General features: G+C 45.5%; 1 protein-coding gene across 1 annotated transcript in view; it reads right to left on the reverse strand.

Annotated features, from left to right (window-relative positions):
* plch2a (phospholipase C, eta 2a) overlaps window positions 1-27,500 on the reverse strand; it is a 205,142-nt gene that overhangs the window by 29,417 nt on the left and 148,225 nt on the right. The window contains exons 4-6 of the mRNA XM_076277285.1: window positions 22,177-22,420; window positions 16,120-16,249; window positions 4,485-4,655 (exon numbers count right to left, since the gene is read on the reverse strand). Of these exons, the coding sequence (XP_076133400.1) occupies window positions 4,485-4,655; window positions 16,120-16,249; window positions 22,177-22,420 (545 nt within the window). The remainder of the gene's footprint in view (window positions 1-4,484; window positions 4,656-16,119; window positions 16,250-22,176; window positions 22,421-27,500) is intronic.

Genomic DNA, 27,500 nt, shown 5'->3' on the forward strand with positions numbered 1-27,500 from the left:
TGTGTGTGTGTGTGTGTGTGTGTGTAACCACAACCAGAAGCACTTGTTTCAAACTCAAGCTGAGAAGCCAAACCTTTCAGTTCCCTGGAGAAACATGAACATTTCGACAGATTTGTATTTGTTCCTGTCTCAACAAAACGCTATTTCCCCACACAACATATGTCCTATCCGAGGAAGGTCTGAACATGTCACCTTCCATTTTACACACCCAAACAGACGGCTGTGTCCAGACATGCTACACAGCCTGCAGACTCCAGAGCCATTTCTCTGGGTGCTTTCTCTGATGCTGCTGGAAGGACTCACAGCATAAGAATGCCATTGTCCTGTGTGCCTGGCCATCTCCGGCACATGTGAACGTCTGAATTGAATTGGATTGACATACTCTCTCTATGATACTGACTCACCAGACAACACTTACTGGATGTGTGTGTGTGTTTGTGTGTGTGTGTTTGTGTGTGTGTGTGTGTGTGTGTGTCTGATTTGGGTGAGCATAACAGCATCTGATGGCTTAACCCCAGATGACTTCAGAGCTGTCAGTGACTCTGCAGCCTTCTAGTGACAGATGTAGCCCCGCATAGCACAGAGCCTTTTATTACACCTTTTCTACAAGTGCTTAGGAGAATCAAGATGGCAAGGACAGGTAAGAAATGGTAGCTTTAGCAAAGTTCTACAGGGAAGACTCGTAGTCACATATTGTTCATAACTTGCTAGCCAATGCACAGCTCAGGAGAAGTACTAAAGTACTTTTGGGGGGGGGGTGTCTTCGCTCTATCGTCAGGATCCGATATCCCCCACTGCTTGCCGGTCTACGGACGGGGGCCCACACCAAAGACTGTTTAAATGCTCAGCTGTTATATATCTCATTTAGCCTATATTGTTTCTGATATCCTATTCACGATAAAATCCCCTTTCACTGTATTTGTCTCTCGAGTCTTTCTGCTAGAAGTACCAGTTCTTTTATATGCCAGTTCACATGTGACCACACCTGAATCCAGAAGACTACTGTGAAAAGCTATTTGAAGTAGTGACTAAAAACATGGACATGCATAAGTACATTGGAACACAACATAACAAAAAATAGTTGATGCAAATGTATTCATGTAAGTTGCCATGCTATCTTTCTTGGAGTGATGCAATCTGTATCCTGAACACACACAAGACTATATAAACTTTTTTTTTTTTTTACACACTTGCACATGGACTGTACACACACTGCACGTTTTATTCTCACTTGCTATTTATTAAAATATTTCTTGATCTTTCTTTCTTCACACTTGCACAGAAAAAGCTGAACACCAAATGAAATGTCACTACATGCTTTACGTTAGTATTGCGATGTATGTATGCATGCATGCTTTACGTTAGTATTGCGATGTATGTGACAAATAAACCTCCTTTGTATCCTTGTATGTGTTCAGTGTAGAATTGTACAGAGACACAGGTAGCAATAGAGATGGTATAAAAACTATAAACTATAAACTATAAACACGTTCAAGAGCATGTGCTCTGACTCTGTGTAATAATGTTGTGACACAATACACAGAACTGAAATGCAGTGAGTGGAGCTGCACTCATGCTAGCTGATACCATATCAGTCCTGTATCTATGCTTGTGTAACCGAGGCCCTCGAACCGGCCACCTCGACACACGCCGGCATGGGAGTCAAACGCTCTAACCACTGAGCTAAAAGCCCAGGCTTCCAACTCGGCTGTTAGAAGCGTTCTTAAGGTTAGGGGTGTGAGGATTTACACGGGCAACTAGCATGCTAACACAGTTCGCCTTACACTTGTGTTTTGGAAAAGAATGGTTGGGTCTATAATAACCAGCCTGTTTGTGAGTAGAATGGGTATGTGTCTGCCGACAGACTGCCGATGATGCACACAGTGATAAGTGAAATGTTTACAACACACTAATCTCGGCTAATGAAGGCTATTTGTCTCCTGCCAGCCTGATTAGCAGCCAATTAGATTCTAATTCTGTGTGAGTCAGGATATGTGCTGAAGAGAGGCTGTTTATCCTGTGTGTGGAGCACTCTTTCTGCTATAAGGCTCTTCAGGGAGTGTGTGTGTGTGTGTGAGAGAGAGAGAGAGAGAGCGAGTGAGTGAGTGAATGAGTGAGCATGTGAGTGTGTGAGTGTGTGTGTGTGAGAGAGAGAGAGAGAGAGAGAGAGAGAGTGAGTGAATGAGTGAGCATGTGAGTGAGTGAGTGAGTGAGTGTGTGTGTGTGTGTGTGTGTGTCAGCTTCTCTTGCACTCGTCTTTGAGAGTGTTTCAGCAGTTTTATCCTCTGTGTGTGACAAACAGATAGAGCCGATTGACAGAGACCTCCACTGGTTTCACAATGCAATGCTCTCGTCTGTCACAGGAGGAGACAACCAGACAAACAGGAGTCTCAGGAGGGTGTGTCATATCAAACAACCAGTCAGTGTTTAAAGATTGACTTGACACACAAGGTGAGCTTACCCCCAATGTAACACCCACACACACACACACAAAATAACATTGAGTCGCAACACTCATACGCGTCTACACATGTCCACAACCCACACCTTCAGATCCCACTACAAGTCAATATATTACAGATGCCACTAACACTCTTTTATTGTCAGACCCACATTTGTTAATTTCAACTTAATGTCCGTGCATATAAAACCATGCAAAGATAGCATGACTATACTTGACTGAAGGACATGTGTTAAACAACCACAACTGTTTCATTTTAAGTTCACATTTCTCTCTCACACACACACACACACACACACACACAGGATACACACTCCTACAGGCTCAACACTCCTACACACACTCACACACACACAGACAGTTGAGCACAGACACATTTTTCCAGAAAGAACAGTTGGACGTCAGATGATAAGCATCAACATATGGATGCATACTGGCCACCACACACATACACCACCTACAGATTATGCTAAAAACTAACATACTAAGCCAATCAAACCTGCATCAATGGCATCTATAGAAGCACATAATGTCGCAAAAAACATGCAGTTAATTACATAAACCAGATGCATAGACAGCCAACACATACATTACCTAAACACACACAGACATATTCTATGCAGAACCACACACACACACGACCCTACATACATTCCCTAAACACACACAGACATACTCTATGCAGAACCACACACACACACGACCCTACATACATTCCCTAAACACACACAGACATACTCTATGCAGAACCACACACACACACGACCCTACATACATTCCCTAAACACACACAGACATACTCTATGCAGAACCACACACACACACGACCCTACATACATTCCCTAAACACACACAGACATACTCTATGCAGAACCACACACACACACGGCCCTACATCAGTGTTTCCCACAGAATTGGATTCAATTTGTGGCGGTAGCTGACTTTGACAACGGGGGGGGGGGGGGGGGGGGGTATTAAGATCGTCTTGGTAGTGTATAGGTCTAATTGAGTGACTGTCACTTTATGACGTTTGAGGGAACCCTTGCAATTGTAACACAGTTGAAAGGCTGCTGATGTGTGGATGCAATTCATAACGTTTTCTACATAGTTAAAATAAAGGTTCGTACTTCTCCTTGGGACAAGCACTTTTGAATTTTGGAAAACACTTTTCCATTTACATCGGGATTTTGCAAATATTCAGTGTCAGAGTCAATAAAATGAGCCCTTCAACGAAATTGACAAGCAGCTTAGAAGTAGGCCAAGCATACTAAATTCGACATCCAAACAGTATTCTAAAGTTAGCTTTGAGATACTGCTTGATTTCATAACTTCACTTAGTTTAGTCTCTTCAATGTAGCCTACTATGCTGTGATAAGACCTTAGAGTTCACTTCAATGCAGCAGTTTTGAACAAATTTGTGCAGCATGGTCACGATGCTAAGCGGATTTAATAGCAATTTAGCCAGACGTCTTCTATGCAATGCTTCTATGTGGCAACAACAATCCTTCAACAATCGTGAATATTTTGTTAAATGCACATGCAGAGGAGTGGCAGCGGGCTACGAGAGAGAGCGGGGCGGGGCAAGGAAAGGCTGCGCGCGTAAAAAGTGCAGCTCAATGGGAATGCAAGGATTTGACCTTATATTTAATTTAAATTAAATTAAATTAAACATAGAATATTCATCTGTGGCGGCCGATTTTTATTTCGTGGCGCCCCGCCACAGATTAGTCAATGTATGGGAAACACTGCTACATACATTCCCTAAACACACACAGACATACTCTATGCAGAACCACACACACACACGGCCCTACATACATTCCCTAAACACACACAGACATACTCTATGCAGAACTACACACACACACACACACACACACACACACACACACACACACACACACACACACACGTCACCTTGGAAAAAGCACAGATGCTCCAGGTATTTTAACAAGCATTTCTGTCAGCCTGCAGTGACAGATTGCAGTAACACACACACACACACACACACACACGGCCCTACCTTCTGTTCCACCTCCATGAAGCGCGTCAGGTCGGCAGTGTCCAGGTGATCCTTGTGGTTGCCGTAGGTGAGCATGAGCAGGTAGAGGTCACGGCGCGTGGACATCATCTTGTAGAAGGAGCAGAACTCCTCGAAGCCCAGCGTGCCCTGGTTGTCATCCGTGTCCGCCTCCTGCCAAGGGAGGAAGACCAGGTGGAGGGAATCATGACATGGAGTCACACACACACACACACGCACACATATATATGGCTATAATGAGCACCAATAACCAACACAGACCATCTGCAACTGTCATAAGTTACCCCCTCCAAAATGAGATGAGATTCAAAAGAGTTTCTAAGTACTATTTCAATTAAGCCATTTATGTATTTTCTTTGAAAATAACGTTAAGCCAGTTAACAGACAAACAAAGACAATGAAAAACAAATTGTAGCAGTGTATGCTATTCGTACCCTGGTGTAATAAGAAGTGAATTCTATTCGTACCCCGGTGCACACAGCAATGTATCCTATTAGTACCCCGTCTGGTACAAATATCAATGTATGCTATTCGTACCCCGGTGCACACAGCAATGTGTTCTATTAGTACCCCGTCTGGTACAAATATCAATGTATGCTATTCGTACCCCGGTGCACACAGCAATGTGTTCTATTAATACCCTGTCTGGTACAAATATCAGTGTATGCTGATATGCACCCCTGTGCATTTTTTTGGCATATTGATCACACAATGTAATAATAATTAAAAAAAAGAACAAGCAACATGTTTTTTTGTTGTTACGTAACAGGGTGTGAATAGCTCAGCGGTGTAATAGACACTCTGAATAAGGTATGCTGTTTGCATCAATGTACAGTTAGAAGTGGATGGGCCTGAACATCATATTCACGAAATTTCTGTTAACTAACAAACGGTTGTATGTGTTCACTGAACCAAGATTATGCAAATAAAACACAACTCTTCAATCTAAAACTTGAAAAGTTTTAGAATTCTTCACTTTCTGCTGACGAAAAAGCGAATGTCCGCCATATTTTCTTTGTGCACGTGAGCAACGTCTTTTTGTTGTTATGTCACAGGGTGTGAATAGCTCAGCTGTGTGGCCAAGGCTATTCGTACCAGGGGTGTAAATAGACACTCCAAATAAATAAATACTGTATATGAAAGGCTGAAATCATAGTGACGTGGTGTTGAAATGAAACAGCAGCCTTATTTATACTCTGCACAGCCCACAGAATGGCGAGGGAGAATAACTCACATTGTGCCATTATATCACTTTAAGGCCAAAGACAGGTGAAGCCATCACTTCAAATGAAATCTCTTCTTGTGAGATTGTGCTGAAGTGTATTTGATGAAGGCTGGGGAGGGGGGGGGGTGAAGATCTGGAGAGGAGTGCAACCCCACTGGGGATCCTGCTACGCAGCCTGCAGGCACAGGTCCAATGGGGCTAACCTGGGCCACAGGCCTGGGCTAAAGTCGGCCAAAGAGGGCTGAAGAGGGCCAAAACATATGGTTGTTGGGTGTTGAACATTTGGCAGCACAGGCCAGTGCTGATCAGTGCACTATCGGCAGGGGACGCACACACACACACACAGGCCAGTGCTGATCAGTGCACTATCGGCAGGGGACGCACACACACACACACACACACACACACACACACACACACACACACACACACACACACACACACACACACACACACACACACACACACAGGCCAGTGCTGATCAGTGCACTATCGGCAGGGGACGCACACACGCACGCACACACACACACACACACACACACACACACACACACACACACACACACACACACACACACACACACACACACACACACACACACACACACACACACACACACACACACACACACACACACACACACACACACACACACACACACACACACACACACACACACACACACAGGCCAGTGCTGATCAGTGCACTATCAGCAGGGGACTGCGACACGGACAGGAAATGATGTAAGGGACTCAATCTTCTCCACGAACCACACAAACAAACACTGACAGACAAACACACACACACACAAACAAACACACATTCAGAGGTCTCTGCCAGTCCCCCTACCCCGCCTCTGTTCCTGCCTGCCTGCCTGCCATGCTTGACGCAAGTGCCCGGCGGGTCAGCCGAGACTGGCGCTCGGTGTTGGCACCCATAGCAGCTGACATTAATGCAACGGCACTGTGCCCGACTGCCTCTGCCACCGCCCTCGCCCAATATGCCTCACATCCTACCGGCCCCTTCACACACGCTCCACTGGGCTAAAACCTGCCCCGTGCGACCTGCATGTGCGCACACGCACACACACACACACAAACTCTCTCTGCAATGCACATGCACAAACACACGCACGCACACACACACACACACACACACACACACACACACACACACACACACAAACTCTCTCTGCAACGCACATGCACAAACACGCACGCACACGCACACACGTACTAACAAATCTACATGGACAGACCAGAGGCCTTTTCAGGTCTTTTAGCAGACCACTAACCTCACACACATAAACATGCACACCTGAGCTGAATCAAACACACACACACACACTCACACATATGTTTACACACACAACACACAATACTGAGTCTGTAGGGGTAGAATGTAGTACTTCCGAGGAACACACAAGTAGACATAAAGACAGACAGATCCAAAAGGTATAAAGAGTGAAAGAGACAATCACTACTTCACATTCCATCATTTGCAAACAGATACATAATAGCATGATAGAAAAGCATGTTTGGCGAAGTCTCTGGCCAGGGTCCTGAAGTGATTTGCGGGATCGTGCAGGAGTCAGAGAAAGAGAAAGAGCAAAAGACTATGTATGATACAAAATAAATCACATAAAACATTCCAATCCATGCATAATTCATGCCATAGTGTATAGTGGGAAACCCTTTTCATGTACTGATTGTGTTGGTGATTCTTCTGCTCCCTCTCCCCTTAATGAGTGAAGAGGTGTGTGTGTGTGTGTGTGTCAGTTAAGACTGCAGACATGTCTTCAGAAACACTCTAGCTTGGGATTTGACTGGACTGACCCCAGGCTGGGTTTCAGAAAAAGTTCTGTTCTTCCAAAGCTGCGTTCAAAAGCTTCATGCAGACAATACAGTCCTCCCCTAACTTTACCAATGCTCTCTCTCTCTCTCTCTCTCTCTCTCTCTCTCTCTCTCTCTCTCTCTCTCTCTCTCTCTCTCTCTCTCTCTATATATATATATATATATATATATATATATATATATATATACATATACATGTATAGATACACACACATATATGTTTGTCGTTCTTCTAGCCTGGGAAAAACCCAGACGTACTTCAGGCAAATTCGAGATTCGCTCTAAAAATTCCGTCTGGCCAAGAACCCATTCTAGCCCATTTCCAATTTTCCTAGATCTAGGCACCAATCAGAACCCTTGAGGCGGGCTTTACACGATGATGATAGCGCACCCTGTTGAAGAAGCCGGGGTTTTAAAAAAAAAAAAACCCATCAACGATGGCTGCTGCCGCTTGTTTGAAGCTGCTATCACGTTGGTTTAAGACGGGGAGTTAGAAGTTTCTTAACTGCTTCCTTATGTTGGAATATGCAACATTGTAAGGGGTACCTATGTGATATCTGCAACAGTGGTAGGCTACTGAAAACGGTTTGATATTCTGTTCATTTATAGGTCTACAGTAGCTGGACACGTAGCCGACAGAAAACACATAGGCTACTTTTGAATTGTTGTGCTATGCGAGCATAACTCGAATGCTACACTTCAGTGTTTGCCTTGAAACAATTCCGGCATAATTACTTTGAACTTCAGTCTCTCGTCCCCCATTCCTGCTTTATATGTCCAGGTCAGCCAGAAAGGACGAATGAAACAAAATGCTCGTTTGAACGTGAACGGTTTTGTTCAGAGCTGAAAATGCAATTGTGTTTGACAGAGGGCAGATGTAAATTGCTAGTGACAAAACATTAGCTTTTGGTGTGGCACGATGTCTTTGTAAATTAGCCTACGTTTAATTAAAAAGTGGTTAATTCTTCCTGCTTCTCCCTACAACCAGACAGTGTTGCAAATTGTGTGTTTCCGGCACTCTGTCTCTTTCATTGCTCTGATTGGTTTTTGGCCTCTCATATTGCGTCTGAGGCATTTTGATCGGCGTCCGTTTGGGAACGCCCTTTGGAGTTACGACTGAGAACCGGGCTTCAACCAGGCTATCGTTCTCTCCACTCCCTTTCCTTTCAAATTCAAAGTTGCTTGACTGTGCATGACTGTATGGGAACAGTGTTGCCAAACCTATTGTTACATACAACATAACATACAAGAACATAAGACCATAGGACAAAAGACAAAAACAGAAAAGGAGAGGTGGGTACATCAGTGTGGGGTGGACATAAAATATCTAGATCTAGATCTACCCTTTCCCTAGCTTTTCTTCTTTCCCTCCCTCTCTTCTCTCTCTCTCTCCCCTCTATTCCCCCTGTCCCTGAGCTGTTTTAAGGCACTGATCTGAGACCTGGCTCGGTGTTGAGCTGGTCTCCGCTGGATAAATCCGCAACTCCTCACTGCCTTCCTCAGCCACTCGGAAAAGAACCATCTCTCGGAATGTCGCTACGTCTCTAATCCGGGCCGGCCAGCATTCTAGAGCCAACCTTCCGCATCACTATGGTGACAGGTAGGACAAACGCGACCGTAGAGCACACTCCGGCTCTGTGAAGCGAGGGTGCCATTCCATAATGGAGTTCCCAAGTCGAGGCTTTAGGCTGACGATCACCTAGGCAACAGAGTGAGACGGGGAGCGCAGCCGCCCAGGACTGAGATGGACGAGATGCACTGAGCGCATGCAGAGCAGCCCACTGGAGCCATGCGCTTTTCCCCAACTGAGGACAGCAGTATAAAGTGTGCCTGCACTATATTTCACACTCTCTTGGCCAGTTTATCTGTGACTGAGTGAGTGAGTGAGTGAGTGAGTGAGTAAGGGCCCGTCCCATTTCTCCCCCCTTAAAACTTCCACTTGGTTTTGATTGCCCTCAACATTAAAGCCCCCTCGACAAGGGAAGTGAGGGTGAAGATCTTTCCCTATGAATTGGGACACCACTATATGCAAATTAGCGTAGCGAACGTGCTCACCTACGTCACGCGCAGCGCCGACGTGTCTACCGGTAGTAGCCTGCTACTATTTTCATTCAGGAACATGCCCGTTCCAGCAGTCATTGTTGTGTGGGCTGTGCTGGTTTATCTATGTATGGTTAATCAACAAAGAAATTCGTGTTCATGTGAACGCCAGAACACACATCCTAAATATTGACGAAACTACCCAGATTGATTTATTACGTTATTTGATGGGCAGACTCTCTCAAAGCAATCAGCAGATATCATGAACATCGTCAGATAGCTTCGTGAGATATTATCTAACATTAGTGTTCAAAACTCAACAGTCCATCAGATGTGCATCAAACTAACATATTCCAACATATTTCGAAATTTTAATATGCTTATTTGCGAAAATATATGAAAAAATTGACCGACTCACTGAGCTCGCACGGTATCCTGGGTAATTTCATCTCCCACTTCGTTTTAAGCCTGCATTGGTCCTGGCTATATTTTGAGGGTTGATTTTAAGGGGAAAATAGCACTTCCCCTTGCTCCCTAACGTAATGGGACACCCTAGCCCTACACGTGCACGCGCAAAAACGAGGGTTAGGGCAAAAATCTAGGGGTAGGGGAGGTATTGGGACGGGCCCTAAGTGAGTGAGTGAGTGAGTGTGTGTGTGTGTGTGTGTGTTTGTCTGTATGTTTATCTGTGTGTGTGTCCCTTCCTTTTCTCATTGAACAAGAAGCAATCGGGTCAGAGCAGGAGATCTCATTTCTTCTCTCCTCTTCTCTTCTCTCCTCTCCTCTCCTCTTCTCTTCTGATCTCTTCTCCTCTCCTCTTCTCTTCTCCTGATCTCTTCTCTTCTCCTGATCTCTTCTCTTATCTCCTCCTCTCTCCTCTTCTGATCTCTTCTCTTCTCTTCATCTCTTCTCCTCACCCCATTCCTCGTCCTCTCTATGGGAAGGCTGGTGGCCTCTGATATGCTGCATGAGTCACCTACTCTGCAGCTCACTACTGAAGGGATCTCCACTTAAATCCACTTTATGTGACACACACACACACACACACACACACACACACACACACACACACACACACACACACACACACACACACACACACACACACACACACACACACACACACACACACACACACACACACACACACACACACACACACACACACACACACACACACACACTGCTGAAGGGATCTCACGGTCAGACACACGCGTACACCAACACACTGTGGCCCAGTGACTGCATCCTTCACTGTTCCAGATCTGCAGCGCTAGAAGCTTACAGGATGATACGGCTGCTGGGGCTAAACTAAAGAGAGAGAGAGAGAGAGAGAGAGAGAGAGAGAGAGAGAGAGAGAGAGAGAGAGAGAGAGAGAGAGAGAGAGACGCCCCACAGAGTATCTGAGGCTCTGCTACGGATCGGAGCTCTCGAGAGTGTCACACAGGAGGAGAGATGCACTGCTACAGTCATTACGGCACAGCCACTGTCACAGGAACACGAGGCCTTTTGATTCGCTTGTGAATGTTCCTGTGATGGGGTGCATACAAACTCCCTCCATCAACCCCACATTAACACGCACGCACACACACACACGAACACGCACGGACTCGCACGCACGCGCGCACACACACGCACACACAGCCAGGAGCAGTGAGAAGCCAGATTGCCCTACTGTGCTTACAACAGGAGCCATCTGTAACCATTAAACACCATATGGGTCACACATCCCTGATCGAATGGGAAGCAACCTGCCAGCGGTCAAGATCTCTCTCTCTCTCACACACACACACTCGTCATGAGCACACACAAATGTATTCTACATTCCGTATGAACATTTGCATGTCATGCACACACACACACACACACACACAGATATGTCCTCATACACTCTGTGCTCTTGCGGAGCAGCTTAGGTTGGGTTTTGATTGGCTCCTTCCCCTGGTGTCCCTGACCTCCTCTCCAACAGACTAGACCTCTGCTGCCCAGCTCATTTACTCAATCTCTCATTCCCCTTGCTCTCTCTCTCTCTCTTTATCCATTTCCCTCTCTTATTCTCTCTTTCTCTGTATTAATTTTGCTCTCTCTCTCTCTTTCCCCTTCCCTCTTTCATGTTCATTTCCCTCGCTTTCTTCATCTCTCTCTCCTAATTTGTTTATCACTTTCTCCCTCACTCTCCCCTCTTCTCTCCTCCTTCCTTAAATCATTCCCTCGCTCTCTCCCTCTTACATTCCAACTCTTATTCCCTCGTTCTTTCCCTCTCTTTTTCCTTCACTTTCTCGCTCTCTCATTCCCTCGCTCTCTCCCTCTTTCATTCCTTCCTTCTCTCCCCCTCCGTTACTCTGGCTTTCCATCTCTATCTGTTTATTTGTTTCTCCCCTTCTCCCTCCCCTCTTCTGTTCTCTCCATCTTTTACTTCTCTTTTGCCTGCATTAGTTCTCCCTCCTCTCACTCCTCCTTCTCCTCCTCCTCCCACACACACACACACACACACACACACACACACACATATATATACAGGCATACACATGCATGCATTCAGGCGCGCCTGCAGGTTTACGTCCGTACGCACTGTGCGTACCATTAGGCTACTCAACACCAAGAGAAAATTTCCCGTGTGTGTGTATTCACACCAAATTGGCCCACCATACCTTCCCACAGTATCTCCCTTTAGCTGCATGCCATCAGGCTACAATTTACAATTTTCTATTGAAGTTAGTGAATACCTTATAAAAATTAACGCGCAGACATTTTGTTTGAGCAGGAGAGAGAGAATACGCACGCAGGCACGCATCTAGGCTACTTGTTGTTTTCTTTTACTCGGCTATCTATATATGGTTATCAGCACACAATGTTGAGTTAATTCACTAACTCAATACTCATCATGGATATCACGTTAAGTTTAAACAACGAAAACAGAAAGGATGGATGCAGCAAAGCTAGAGGAGTTATTCCAGATGGGCAAGAACAAGGTAGGCAATTGCTTGTCAGAACGTTAGACTGCATTAGACAGCTGTTTAAAGCCAGACGTCACGGTAAGCTAGAACAAAACTAAAGGTAACTTTAGCCTGTATAGGGCTGTATCAAGTTGTCCAAATGAAAAAGGTCATTGAAGACGTTGTTGTTTTATTATTGCATGTGAATGTTGCTATTCTACTTTTTTTGCTGACCAATGCACGGACCTAAAACCGGGAAACGGACAAATATTGTCCACGCGTGAAATGTTTTTTTTCGGGGGTGGGGGGGTGGTTCAGTGATGGGTGTGCGTACCATAGCATTAATTCCTGCAGGCGCCCCTGCATGCATTACAAATACGCACATAAACACATACACACATAAACACATACGCATACACACTATGTGCCAAAGGCAGCTTGTTAACTGAATGAGTGTCTATCTGTCCTTGTGGTAGAGAGGAAAAAACACTGCTGTAGAGAGAGAAATAAAGAGAGAGAGAGTGAGAGAGAGAAAGAGAGAGAGTAATCTTCACCTGTTCAGACTTCTGGCAGTCGAATGGCACGTTTCCTTGTTTCCTCACAATATGGTCTAATCTACCACTATCAGTTTTATTGCATTGTGTTAGGACGCAGAGGCCTTTACAAAGTTACTTTAGGTTATTTTTTTAAGTGTATGACAAATGTCAGATTGCCACAGGGGTGCGGGCATTGTGTCCAGTGTTTCCCATACATTGACTTATTTGTGGCGGCCCACCACAATATCAACATTGACCAACACACATTTGTTTTCCAGGTTGTATTAAATTGTGCTTAAATCTGGTTAGCATCATAACCATGCTGTGCTAATTAGTTAAAAACTGTTGCATTCAAGTTAATTCTGCAAACCAACCACCACAAATGGAATTTAATTCTCTACTGTATGTGCAAGGGAAAGACACCAAAAAAATCCACCTCTGTTTGTACGTACGTGTGTGTGTGTGTGTGTGTGTGTGTGTGTGTGTGTGTGTGTGTGTGTGTCTGTCCATGCTGTGACAGACATAAATTAATGGTCCCCACCTTAAACCTCACTAATCTTAAATCAATCGGCAGACACCTTGTTTATCAGACTCTCGTTTCATCATGTTTAAATGGTAAACAGCTTCTCGCCCAAACTAATCTATCTTTGGCTGGAGGGGTTTGTGTTATTGACATTTCGCCACATCCAGATCTGGCTCACATGCGGGGCGGATGTGGCCCGGACCAGACCTGTACCCAATTCCAGACTGTGTCTATCTGCAGACTCATTAACCTGCTCTCATCTGTACTGAGCTGATACTGTCTGTCACAGCACTGTGGCAATGAATGTCCTTCGGAGAGGATTTCACACAGAAGTTCTTAAACTTCGCACACGCATGCAAACACATGCACGCACACACACAGATGAACATGCACACTAAGAAAATAGCAGTATTTACTCAAAAGGTGGAGGGGATGACCTTCACAACCACCTACACAACCGGCCCCAGATTTGCCAACATAAAGCAGCACACTCAACAAATCACAAGGGTGCAGGAAGGAGGGGACTGAGGGTGCTGCAGCACCCCCTGCTGGCAGGAGATAGATTTTTAAAAATGATTATATATATTTTTAAATAAAATTCGCTGTCTGACATTATTTATATTTTTGTATGTGAAATGATGATGAGTCAAATAGCAAAAAAGGGTTATGGATAGGTTCGAATATAGGCTACTAAAAATGAACAGTTATAGAGATCAACGTGAACGTGAGTCAGTTACTGTAAGAACCATAGCGTGGTTTTATCTATGTGATAGCGATCAAGTGTGTAGGCCTACGGTTGATATAAGCCTACATATTCTATGCGATTTACACGTTCAAAAAAGCATGGATAAGCTAAAAGAAACTTTAATTGTGTTTTACAGTTTTGCAAAATTAATAAATGTATAGCTAGTGAAATCATTTCACTATCCTAGTCGCTAAGATAGAAATTATTAGGACACATAGGCTACTTGCTGTGGAGACGACACACTTTTTGGCTATTCAGAAATTATTTGCGAGATTATTGCAGCCTGATTATTAGCCTATATTTAAAGCCAAACATAACTGGTGTGGTTTTGACGATCAGAAAATTAATTTTCCTTAGCTATACTGAAATAGGCTAATGATGTCAAGTGTGCTTCTGTGGGGTTAGGGTGGGCGCAGTGGACTCGGGAGTGCTGTCGCGGAACATTGGAATTTGTGGCTGCCCAGGACTTTTCTAAAACTTCTCTCTATCACACCGCACTAAAATGACGTATTTAGCAGTCAAAATCCGAAACATGTCCAGGAGGGGAGAAATCGTCGGACATCCATTATTTTTGTTACTCAGCTGGTCAAAAATAGGTTCCCGCGCGCCTGACAAATCAATGCAGTTCCAATGACTTGGCAAACGCCTACTAATGCAACTAGAATGACTTCGCAACGCCTACTACTATAATGTCTGAGGATACAGTCAACATCAACCATGACCTAACCGAAGGTTGAAACTGACTGACCGGATCGGAGATTGCTGTGTGTTTTGTCCTCAAAAGAACTTAATGAAATCTCTCAATCTCTAGACTTGTTTACAACATGAGCGAGGCTTATGACAGACATCTGCCCTGATGGTGTTCTTCTGACCACGCGATACGATCGGACATCCTGACATCCTGTCCAGACGTTAACAGGGCCTTGGCGCCGGTTCAGAGGTTTGATGAGCATGGCACAGAGATAAGAGACTTGAATCAGTCTCCAGAGTTCTGATCAGAAGTAGTTTCAGATCTGTATGCAGTGGCTTCTAAGCAGCTGCTTTTCAGGGCCGCGTTTCCCGAAACCATAGTTGCTAAGTTAGCAAGTAACTAAGTTGGCAACTTTGTTGGTTGCAATGCAATTTCCCATCAGACACCACACCAGAAGTCATGCTCAACCGACCAGGCAAAATTTGGCATCAATTGCAATAAAATAAGAATACCACCATTGAAAATAACCATATTTCATGAACATAAATGTTATCCCCTTTAATCAATGTGATGTTTATTCTGATCATTTTAATTTTGATCATTTCATATATACACTGGAGGTGTTACATTCCTTGAGCTGTAGTTAAGGGATTTCTCACTATTTCCTGATTTGTGCCTGTGCTTTCTGTGCAACCTCACTAACTCACAAGGTGGCGGGCTGAAGAAAATATCAAGGGGAAGAATCCAGCAAATTTGAAATTTAATTAATGGTTTTGCCTGTGGAGTTCATGGTCTAACGAGACCAAAGCACTTGCTCTGGGGAGAAAAGCTCTGCTCAGGGTGTGGAGAGCTTTGAACTAAAGGGTTTCTGAACTCCTCAGCATGCGCTCTCAAACCTAAAAAAATTCGGAGTTTATTTCGGAGTTTTATCTGTGGCTGCGTATGTGTGTGCTTGAAGACCTTGTATACCAGGTTGAGGCTGAGTTTGAGCCCGAATTGAAGGTCCTCGCTGATGTTCAGTAGAGATGCGTGTGTGTGTGCGTGTGTGTGTGTGTGCATGTGTGTACCTTGAACATCTGCTTGACTTTCTGGCGTGGCAGGTTGACGTTGAGTTTGTGCAGAAGCTGCAGGACCTCGCTGATGCTGAGGCTGCCGTCTCCATTCTTATCCGCCTCTGTGAACGTCTGCTTTAGCCACCTGACACGCAGGGTTAAGGGTCATCACACAGGAAGTGCACATCAACCACACAGGAAGAAAAAAATCTCAACACACAGGAAGTCCACATCACACAGTAAGAGAAGTAAGTACACTACACTGCCTTTCGGGGTACTTAGCCTATCTGATGCATGCCACCTATGGGCCATCACTAAGTGTACAAAATTTCCAGGGCTCAGTTAAACCAGATGAGGAGAGGAGAATGAGGAGACACAACACTCAAGGAATCTCCCATAGAAATGTGGTTAGTTCGTAATGCAAACATGGCAGTCGTCTACACATATTCCCCCCCTTCCGCCACCAACATCGTGCCAATCATGGGGTATGTTGTGGCTACATCATGCCAATCATGTGTTGTGTTGTGACTACATCGTGCCAATCATGTGATGTGTTGTGACTACATTGTTGCCAATCATGTGGTGTGTTGTGACTACATCGTTGCCAATCATGGGGTATGTTGTGACTACATCATGCCAATCATGTGGTATATTGTGACTACATCGTGCCAATCATGGGGTATGTTGTGAATACATCGTGCCAATCATGTGGTGTGTTGTGACTACATCGTTGCCAATCATGGGGTATGTTGTGACTACATCATGCCAATCATGTGGTATATTGTGACTACATCGTGCCAATCATGGGGTATGTTGTGAATACATCGTGCCAATCATGTGGTGTGTTGTGACTACATCGTTGCCAATCATGGGGTATGTTGTGACTACATCGTGCCAATCATGTGGTATATTGTGAATACATTGTGCCAATCAAGTGGTATATTGTGAATACATCGTGCCAATTATGTGGTATGTTGTGAATACATCGTTGCCAATCATGGGGTATGTTGTGACTACATCGTACCAATCATGTGGTATGTTGTGACTACATCGTGCCAATCATGTGTTGTGATCTCAATGCGCTCTCGCTGTTCTGCCCGAAAAAGATGCCCGATAAGTGCCCAAAATGCGTTGCAATATGGCCGCCAAGTGGAGGGGCTTGCCTAAAGGAACTTTGGTTAAACGCATGTGCAGGTCCGTCTGACTGACCTGTTTTACACTAATACAGTATATGGTATAGAGCAGCGGTTCCCAAACTTTTCCCCCCGCGTACCACCGCCTACATTCCGACTCGGCTCGCGTACCCCCACCATCCAACACATAAAAACGTAACGCATTCTATCCCCCCCACGGACCATCCAATGCATTCAAAAATAACGCATTCTATTAGCTATTCCAGGCGTCATGTGTAATAAGCTGCCCTTTTTTTGATGAACACATACATAGTTTATAAATTATATCCTTTAATTTCATGTTTCCATATCATTATGACCTGATTCGAAATTATGTATTTATTCATGAATTAATTACAAAAGATTTAAAATGGACAAAAAAATTAAAATTCCGCCATAGCCCTTTTCATCTCGCGTACCCCCTAGAAGCAGCTCGCGTACCACCGGGGGTACGCGTACCACAGTTTGGGAATCCCTGGTATAGAGCATCAGCAAGCAATATAACATTTATCAACAAAGAGGCAATGGAATGTTGGACTCCACATCTTACATTATATTGCAATTATTTTGTAATAATTTAGAGCTTCTGGTGACCATAGACAATCATGACCATTAAGAGTTTATAAATGAGTCCAGTTTCAGTGGATCTGTCTGTATGGGTGCAGAGAAAACTGAGCTGACAGTGTGAGGAGCAGACTGCAGTCCACTGCTGTCCACTGCAGAAGCACAGGCAGGAGAGCAGAGAGCCTAAATATAGAGCAGAGAGCCAGCATGACAGAGCCCTCTGCTCCCAGTGTACAGGAGATCACTCACCTCTCCTCTCTCTCACTCACTCACTCGCTCTCACTTTCTCTCACTTTCTCTCTTTGAAAGAGAGAAATTGAGAGAGAAGTATACTTCTCCATCAGCCACTCCAGTGTGTCGGAGTCCCTCTCTCTCTCTCTCCATCCCTCCCTCTCTCTCTCTCTCATGAATCTTTCCATCCTCCTCATCTCCACTTTTATCTTTGATCCACCCATCTCTTTCTCTTCCCTCTCCAATCTCCTTCCCCTCTTATCCAGTACTACTCCAGTACACACACACGCGCACGCACGCACACTCTCATCGTCTCTGAGCCCCTTCTCCTTGTCTCCACTCACTCAAAACCATTATTTCCCTCCTCTTATCTTCCACTTCTCTCTCTTTCTTTCTCTCTCTCTCTCTTTCTCAGGGAATGAAAGGAATCTATACTTCTGTTAAGACCTTGTTCCGTGTGAGAAGTACCAGGGATTTCACAGTCTCATCTTTCTCCATCCCTCTCTCTTTCCCTCCATCACTTTCTGTCTTCTCTTTCTCCTCCCTTCTTTTCTGTGCTTATTCTTCTGTCTCAATTCATTTTCAGAACAATCCTTCAATGTCGCAGTCGCCCTCTTTCTTCTGTCTCCATTCATTTCAGAACAATTCAAAGTGACTTAATTAGAATGAAAACAATAAAAACAATATGACAACCCTAATTACAGCTCTAATAACTCTCTCTCTCTCTCTCTCTCTCTATCTCTCTCTCTCATGTTTTCTCCCTCCCTCCCTCCTGCAGAAAATCCATGGTTTATCCCGTAGCCAGGAAGTTTTAGACACCTTGCATACACATGCTGCGTGCGTGCGTAAAAAAGATTTGTCCTCACTTTCAGTGCAACCTTAGCCACACTGAGAACATTTAACAAAGCAAGGACAGATACCAATACTGGCCTTCACTGCAGTGCATGTTACAGATTGAATTTCTGCACACACACACACACACACACACAAAGGAAAAGACGTTTTGACCAGCCTGTTCAGTGGTTATCTACAGTAAGGTTGGACTTTAAGCTCTGTTCTCGACGCCCACGCAGAATGCTTGTGCCACCTGAGTTCCTTCCAGGCAAACGTAAATGTCCACTGCTGTTTCACAACACTCCGCTGCTCACACTTTACACAGGCACGCAGGTCTACAACACTCCGCTACTCACACTTTACACAGGCACGCAGGTCTACAACACTCCGCTGCTCACACTTTACACTTTGCACGCAGGTCTGCGCCAATCAATAAGGCCATTTCAGAACTCCACTCATAACCATAAGCTCTGTAAATATCTCCTGACTGGATTATAATCCCCCCTGGTCTGGTACCTTCATTTCAAATGCAGAAGTAAAGCCTAGCGTTCCCTCTCTAACTCTCCATTCTGACTCCTGGGCATCAGGAGTGATAAGTCAGAGAGCGTTGAGTAACAGAGTAATTCCATTACAGCTCGAGCGTTCAAAAACTCATTAGTTCACCACAGACTGGAGACACCCAGCCAGTTAGCATTTAGCTGCTGGCACCATGTATACTCAGCAAAATATGGAGACTAAGAATATGAAACCTAAAAACTCAGTAACTAAATCTGTGAACAGAACTGTGTTGTTAAATAACTATGATTTGAGATACACTTTTACCTGTCTGAACATAATGTCTGCTGTCGGAGTCTTATACTCTAAAGACTCACTATAGCACCTCTATGGCACGCTTTTAGAAGTAACTTCTGCGTTTGATTCCTGTAGAGCCTCAGCTTTAAACCCTCTCTCTACTACAGCATCAGTGGTATTCAATGCTTTCTAAAGATTTCTCCCCTTAAAGGGTTTCTCGCGGCGCTAGCCCACAGGCAATCACTGTAAGCGCTAAGCTAAGCTAAGCTAATTACGCCGTGACACACTGAAACGCCAGGTGTGGGCTTCGCCTGCTTTGTCGGAGACTGAGGGGAGGGAAACGGGTCTGCTCTTTGTTCCCTGGTTCCGTACGGCTCTGCAGAACTCCTGTTCAGTCCAATCATGTCTACCCAGCCCCTCCCCCCCCCCCCCCCCCCTCTCTCTCTCTCTCTCTCTCTCTCCCTCTCTCCATCTCCCCGTCACACTCTCTCTCTCTCTCCCTCTCTCCATCTCCCTCTCTCCATCTCCCTCTCTCCGTCACACACTCTCTCTCTCTCTCTCTCTCTCTCTCTCTCTCTCTCTCTCTCCCTGCTTTGTTCCTCAAATGGGTCTATCGATTGCCTCCTGAATGATCTAAATGCCAGTGCAGAGTGGAGGCAGATGGTACCCCCTACCAAGGCGGGTTTCTGCGCTGGATGTCTGCCTCGTCCCTGCTACCCCAGGCTCTCCTTAGCTGGGAGAGCGATGGGAAGGGGGTTGGGGTTGGTGATGGGGATGGGGTGTGTGGTGTGCGGAGGCCTACGGATCTTTTTTTCCACCCCATCTACTTCAGAAATGGAGCCCATTGCAAGAATTCTACAGAGCCACGGCGCGCCCACACTGTGCCTCATTCCTGAGGACAAGCGGACGCAGCCAGAGAACATTCTGGAAGAAAGACACAGGAGGGTTCCTGGTAGAGCCGTGCTGTATAATGGTCCCTGCATGATACCCCCCGAGGAAACCACAAGTTCTAACTAAAGTTGGGAATCGTGGAGAGAAGGCCATTTAACAGGAAGTTTTTGTTTTTTTGTGAAAGTATGGAAGACTGAAGGCTGAAGTCCGTAAGAATATCTTTCCTGATCCTACAAACCAACAGAGACCAAAGAAGAGCGCCGAAGCAGCGTTACTCAAACACACACAAGGACACACACAGACACACACACACTCCTAATTCTCTCTTCAGATTTGACCACCTCACACGATCAATCTGCTCATAGGCGTCCTCATCATAGCACTCTCATCTGCTATAGCTGTAGAGTTGACATTTATATTTATATATTATTTGTATGGCTCAAATCAGCATTCCGGATCTTGATCTTATGTGTGCAGACAGTTGACTGGCTTACTTTTGCTTGAGTACATCGACTTCCCAAACACGTTAAGACAAGTGCCTATGGTCCGACACCCACAAACCATTTATCAATTATGCAAGCACACATCAAGTGCCATCACCTCTTGACTGCAGTGGCATGTGGGCACTAGGGTATTTATGCTGGCATAGCCACTCATGCCACTCTCCAATCGCCTCACATTAACCGTGCATGTGTTTGTGTGTGTGTGTGTGTGTAGCTTGAGGACACATGTGGGCAACTTGTGTGTGTGTGTGTGTGTGTGTGTGTGTGTGTGTGTGTGTGTGTGTGTGTGGGCAGCTTATGTTTACATTCAAACATTTACTATGCCTCCAATCCACAGCGAATCACACTCCAGTGCCCACCCCCCCCCCCCCCCCCCCCCTCACACACACACACACACACACACACTGGTGCCACAGTGATGCCAGGCTACATCATAGATTCTGTCCCGTGGGCACAATCCATGCCAGGTCACTACATTTCTCTAATAATGTAACAATATTAATGTTTTGTGCATTCTACATTGTGCTAAACCGCCAAGCCACCGATAAGATTGCATAGCATAGCTTAGCTTAGCTAACCAAGCCGTGTAGATTTTATGCAAAAGTAAAGACAGAAATAGTTTTTGGAACATCATTCCGCAGTCAAAGTATACTGAAAATAGACAGCTAGACAGAGTATTCTATTAAAGGACCCTGGTTATGTTGTGTATAACATGTTATGACAAACACAGCCAACGTGATTAACAAATCACCAACACATTCTAGCCAGTGTACATGGTCTGACGGAACTCAGCAGAATGGGCTTAAATTAAAATCTGATGCACTGGGGACTTTAAGTTGAATTTAAAGAAGACTGAGCTGAATTAACCTGATCAACAGCAAACACTCCAGAGCTTCTCAACATCATGTGTGAACAATCTGACTCCGCTATGTCGTGAGAGCGCATTAATCTGAATCTAAACTAGAACGTCAGATGCATTTAGACGGATCTCTGAGCCTATCACTCAGCTCTGGAGGCTCCAGTGTGTGTGTGTGTGTGTGTGTGTGTGCGTGCGTGCGTGCGTGCGTGCGTGCTGCGAAGGATACTGGTCCCGCGTCCTCTGTCTCTTGGCCAGGCTGTCCTCATCGCTGATGCCGGCCATCAGGTACTTGAGCCCGGTGATCCAGGTCCGCGCCTCCTCCCCCGTGCCGGACACCAGGTCCAGAGACTCCATGTGCTCCCCATAGTAGATGCTGAAGCAGCAGTTGGGGTCAAAGCTGCCGTCCGCGTAGCGCTGGAAGATCTCCGATTGGTTGCCCTCACACACCTCACGGATTGAGTCGATGGAGACTGAGGACCAGACGCAGCAGAGAGAGACACAGAGTGTGTTAGTGCATTCATTCATTCAGCGTCACACTATATCTTTTTATAAACAAATAAATTAGTCCTCTTTTACTTTCTTTTACTTGTGTGTTTGAGAGAGAGTTGGTGGTGGGGGTCTTTCTTCAACTGTTTTGGCAATATTATGCATGGTTTATATGTCACGCCAATAAAGCACATTTAAATTTGAATTTGAAACAGAGACAAAGAGATATATAGAGAAAGATGGAGAGGCAGACAGAGGAGAGCATTTTTGGAGGTCCTTACGGACAACTTTCTACATCGTTTAAAAATCAGAGCGCCACCAGAATGGTTCCCGGGGAGGAAGTCACTTCAGGTAATAAGAAGAAAGATAAATCTACTTTAAAACGCAAGGCAGTGACATCTAAAGTCTAAGTACAGTAAGTGACTAATAACTTACAGGCGGTACAGTAAGAACACTAGCATCAGGACACAGGGCTTTCCTGTGAGTGATTATAATGAGTTATATGAGCAGAGCGAAAAAGTCAACCCTCTGGGCAATTCCATTACTCTATGTGCCATCATGGGTTATGGAGAGCCCAGGCACATCACTGAGATTAGTCAAATAAAGGAGAGAGAGAGCAAGAGAGGAAGGGAGGGAGGGAGGGAGTGGGAGAGAGAGGGGAAGAGAGAGAGACAGACAGAGAGGGAGGGAGGAAGGCAGATTGTCATTTAGGCTTAACTATGAGAGTGAGGGGAGGGGAGGGGATGAGAGGTGGGTGGGTGGGGGGGGTGTCATTAAGGCTTAAATACTGACTCCCGCCTAATTAACATTTAGCTCAGTCTCCCTAAGGACAACGCCACCCCAAGAGGATCATGGGTACACACGGTAAACTCCTAATGCTTGGGATTCATGGCTCTCACTTCATTGGCATTGACTCACTAGTCTGATTGCCGCTGCTCCCTCGCCTCTTATCTTTCATTCATTTCATTCCGTCTCTGTCATTTCCTGTCATTCACTCACTATCTTTCTCTCTTTTGTTCCCACTCCCTCACTCTCCATCTCTCTCTCCATGTTTCTCTATCCCTCACTCTTACTTTCTTCCACTTCTCTCTCTCTCTCTCTCTCTCTCTCTATTTATCAATCTATCTATATCTCTGTAAAAGCCGTTTGTACTTGTGAATCTAACATGGTCCAGCATGTGCTCTCGGCACTCCAATTCACACTCTTTGTAATGGACATCGGAACAGGGAAAGCTGTTTCTTAATTTTATAAAGTACACACACAGACACACACACACCAAAACAAACTCACATATATATACACACACACAACATGCATACACAACATGCATACACAACAAACATACCTGCGCAGACACACAGATGGACACATACACACCCACACACATATGCACACACACACAGAGCAGATGTCCTGACACCTGTTATCATTTCTGACTGGACACACCTGAGGTGAGAGGTGTGTAAGTGTGACAGTGACATACTAAACTGTCACACACACAGACTTTTCGGTGCTGCAGTTTCAACAGAACTTACATATACATAAAGATGTCTGGGACAAGTGTGCAACAATGTTGCCCTGTATTTGTGTGTGTGTGTGGGTCAGTTAAGCAGCGATGAGTGACTGAGTGAGTGTATGGGTGGTCTTGGCTCTGATCCTAAGCACTGAAGGCCTACTGACCTGAATAATGTCTGACAGCAGACGGCCTTACACTAAACCTTTACAGATCACCTCACCTCACCATACCCACACACACACACACACACACACACACACAGGGACTGCTAATGGAGCTGTCTGGAGTCTGGAGTGTCATGAATATGCAGTGACTGATAAGCCCTGCCTGTCCCAGCCCTTGCTGCATTCGTCCAGGCCTCTGAGCGGCTGATTAATATGGACTGAGCTATATGAGCCAGATCCTCCACACATCCACATGACCAGACCAGCTCAGAGCCTCCAGCGCATCCTCACAGGCTACAGGGGGGGGGGGGGTCGCCCTCCCATCTCCTATCGTGGACGACAGAATGGAGGCACAGGCCCGCTGACCAATGAATAATGCATCAACTCCGAGGTACTAATGAATTAGAATGAGGTATTTACATAGAGACACAAATAATAGTACACAGACGCACACACACACACACACACACACACACACACACACACAAACACACAGCCACACATACTGATAGAAAGACAAAGACACACACACACACACACACAGCCACACATACTGATAGAAAGACACACACACACAGCTACACATATTAATAGAAACACACACAAACACACACACACACATACCGATAGAAAGAAAGACACACACACACACAGAAAGAGTCTACTCCCTCCAGCATCAGGTGCTACCAGTCATCCTATCTCAATTACCCAAACTTCCCAAACTGTTACTTTCTCTTTTTTTATGGCCTTTCTCTCTCTTGCCACCTCCATCCCTCCCTCTACCTCTCCCTCTATCACCCTCTCTCTATCCCTCCCTCTAGTCCTCTATCCATCCCCCAATCTTCCCTTATTCTCTCTCTCATCCTTTCTCCCAGGGCGTGCTGAGGTGCACGAGGAAGCTGCAGTTAGCGACTGCTGAATAATTAAAGGAGCATAGGAAGGCGCTTAAGTCCCAGGGGAGCAAAGACGAGGAAGAGGAGGAGGAGATGATGAAGATGAGGAGGAGGAGGAGAAGAAGAAGGAGGGAAGAGGAAGAAGAGAGGAGCAGAAGCTTCGGGAGCTCCATAAACGGCAGCAGTTGAATGTGGAGCAGATCTGGCCATTTCCACAATCCCACTGAAGATCTGTCCAGCAGAGGCCAATGAGGAGGAGAGGTGAAGGAGGAAGAAAAGGAGGAAGAGGTGGAGGAGGAGGAGGAAGAGGAACAAGAGGAGGAAGAGGTGGAGGGGGAGGAGGAGGAGGAAGAAGACGAGGAAGAGGTGGAGGGGGAGGAGGAGGAGGAAGGGGTGAAGGGGGAGGAGGAGGAGGAGAAAGAAGAGGAGGAAGAGGTGGAGGGGGAGGAGGAGGAGGAAGAGAAGGAGGAAGATGTGGAGGGGGAGGAGGAGGAGGAGGAGGAGAAAGAAGAGGAGGAAGAGGTGGAGGGGGGAGGAGGAGGAGAAAGAGAAGGAGGAAGAGGTGGAGGGGAGGTTTCAGAATGAGGCTAGGGCACAGAGGAGAGCAAATGGGATTCACACACAGCAGGTGACGTCGCTGCATGGTGCCTAACAAAGCCACTGGGTCAGGACCAAGTCAGGGTCTGACCAAACCCAGATCAGAGCCACATCAGAGCCAGATCAGAGCCACATCAGAGCCACATCAGAGCCACATCAGAGCCAGATCAGAGTCAGATCAGAGTCAGATCCACCCTGAATTCCCTTTTGCTCCAGAGCAAAGGATGATAAGCTTTTCCCACAATCATAACAGGGAGATAGATGGAGGAGGAGGAGGAGGAAGAGGAGGAAGAAGAGGAGGAGGAAGATGATGAGGAGGAGGAGGAGGAGGGGGGCAAGATGTTGATGAAGCTCTCTGCTTGTTAAGTAGAGATCATTTAGAGGATAATTACATGCAACTCCTGTCTAGCGCCTTTCTTGGGAAAAGGTCAAAGCCAGTGAATGAGCTGTTTGAGCAGTAGGAGAAAGAGAATGAGATGAGAATATTTTGTTTAACAGATGATAAAACATTCATGAGCAAGCATGAAGAAGGAAGAGAGAAAGAGAAAGGCAAAGAGAAAGAGAACAAAGGAGAGAGAAAACAAGAGAGAAGAATGTAGTAAAGAAAAACAGAGGAAAGAAAGCACCACAAAGAAACTTCTAGAGGATGCATTCGGAGTTGGGCTGATAGTCCAGCCCTAACCATTAAGGAGGAAACTATCAAGTCCCCTCTGCTGTAAAGGTCAGTGAAGTCCTCTCTGTAGCGTCCTGCTGCTTGCTTTTGGCCCGAGCCCCACAGGACTCAATCAGAGCCACAATCAGACTGGACTCCAGGGATCAGGACAGACGCAGGTAGTGGGCCTACCTGATTATGATGGTGATGAGCCAGGATGAGGTGTGTGTGTGTGTGTGTGTGTGTGTGTGTGTGTGTGTGTGCAAGGGAAAGAGAGAGAGAGATGTGTACACCTGCACTGCATGTGTGTGAGTTTATTTTTGTTGTACATTTGGACAGTGTATTCTCTCTCTATGTGTGTGTGTGTGTGTGTGTGTCAGAGTTTCCGCTAGAAAAAAATGGTGCCGGTCAAAGTGAGTAGAGGTTTCGTTTTCCGGACATTTTGATGATATGCCGGTCAAATATCCTATTATCGCTTCTTAATTAGTCAAGTTGAGGAAAACTGAAACAGGCTATGTAGCTTAAAGAATGACATAATCAGGCTGAATAGAATGCAACATGTTCATTAGCCTAACTTATGTAAACATGCCTAACAAGATCTAGCCAGTATGTATGTTTTCATGGACAGCAAGAGTCCGCTTCGTTCATTGTTTTAAAAAGGCTACGTTATTTGTTGCTGCTACCCACGTTATCTCCAGTGGTTCCACTGTTTAACTTGCACACAAGAATGAGCGCTCACACCACTACCCCCTAAGGCTATGCCTCTTTATTTGATAACAATAAATTAAGAAATGTTTCCTATTCTGGAAAATGTTTAGTTTCTTTTTCTTTTGGTCCGCGGTTCAATGATACCGTTTAATTGTGCCGGAAATCATCCGCGGACCAGCAATCTCCTCGTCGAGGAGGCCTTAACCCTGCAGATCATAGACAGAGAAAGCATAGGCCTACTGTATGCTTTGGGTACAGAACACAGTTGCATGTCCAGTGTACACGGAGAAGTGTCTTGGAGCGGCCGCAACCCCGCAACTCCACTTCCAACGTCATGATTCCGACAGATACGCCCGACACTTCTGCTTTTTATCTGGTGGTGGTGGAGTTGACCGGACATCTGAGGCTTCAGACGTTACCAATTTATCATCATCATCATCCATCGCGTCTGGCCTCTGAAAAAACTTTTAAGGCTAGTCTGCCTGGGCCTGGTCATGTTTGAACCGCCTCACTCATTTGTTCGTTGCGTTAGGG

This window comes from Alosa pseudoharengus, unplaced genomic scaffold, assembly GCF_046254945.1.
Source record: "Alosa pseudoharengus isolate Yale_2024_CS ecotype anadromous, Long Island Sound unplaced genomic scaffold, YU_APseudo_1.1 YU_APseudo_1.1_scf_9, whole genome shotgun sequence".
NCBI lineage: Eukaryota > Metazoa > Chordata > Actinopteri > Clupeiformes > Clupeidae > Alosa > Alosa pseudoharengus.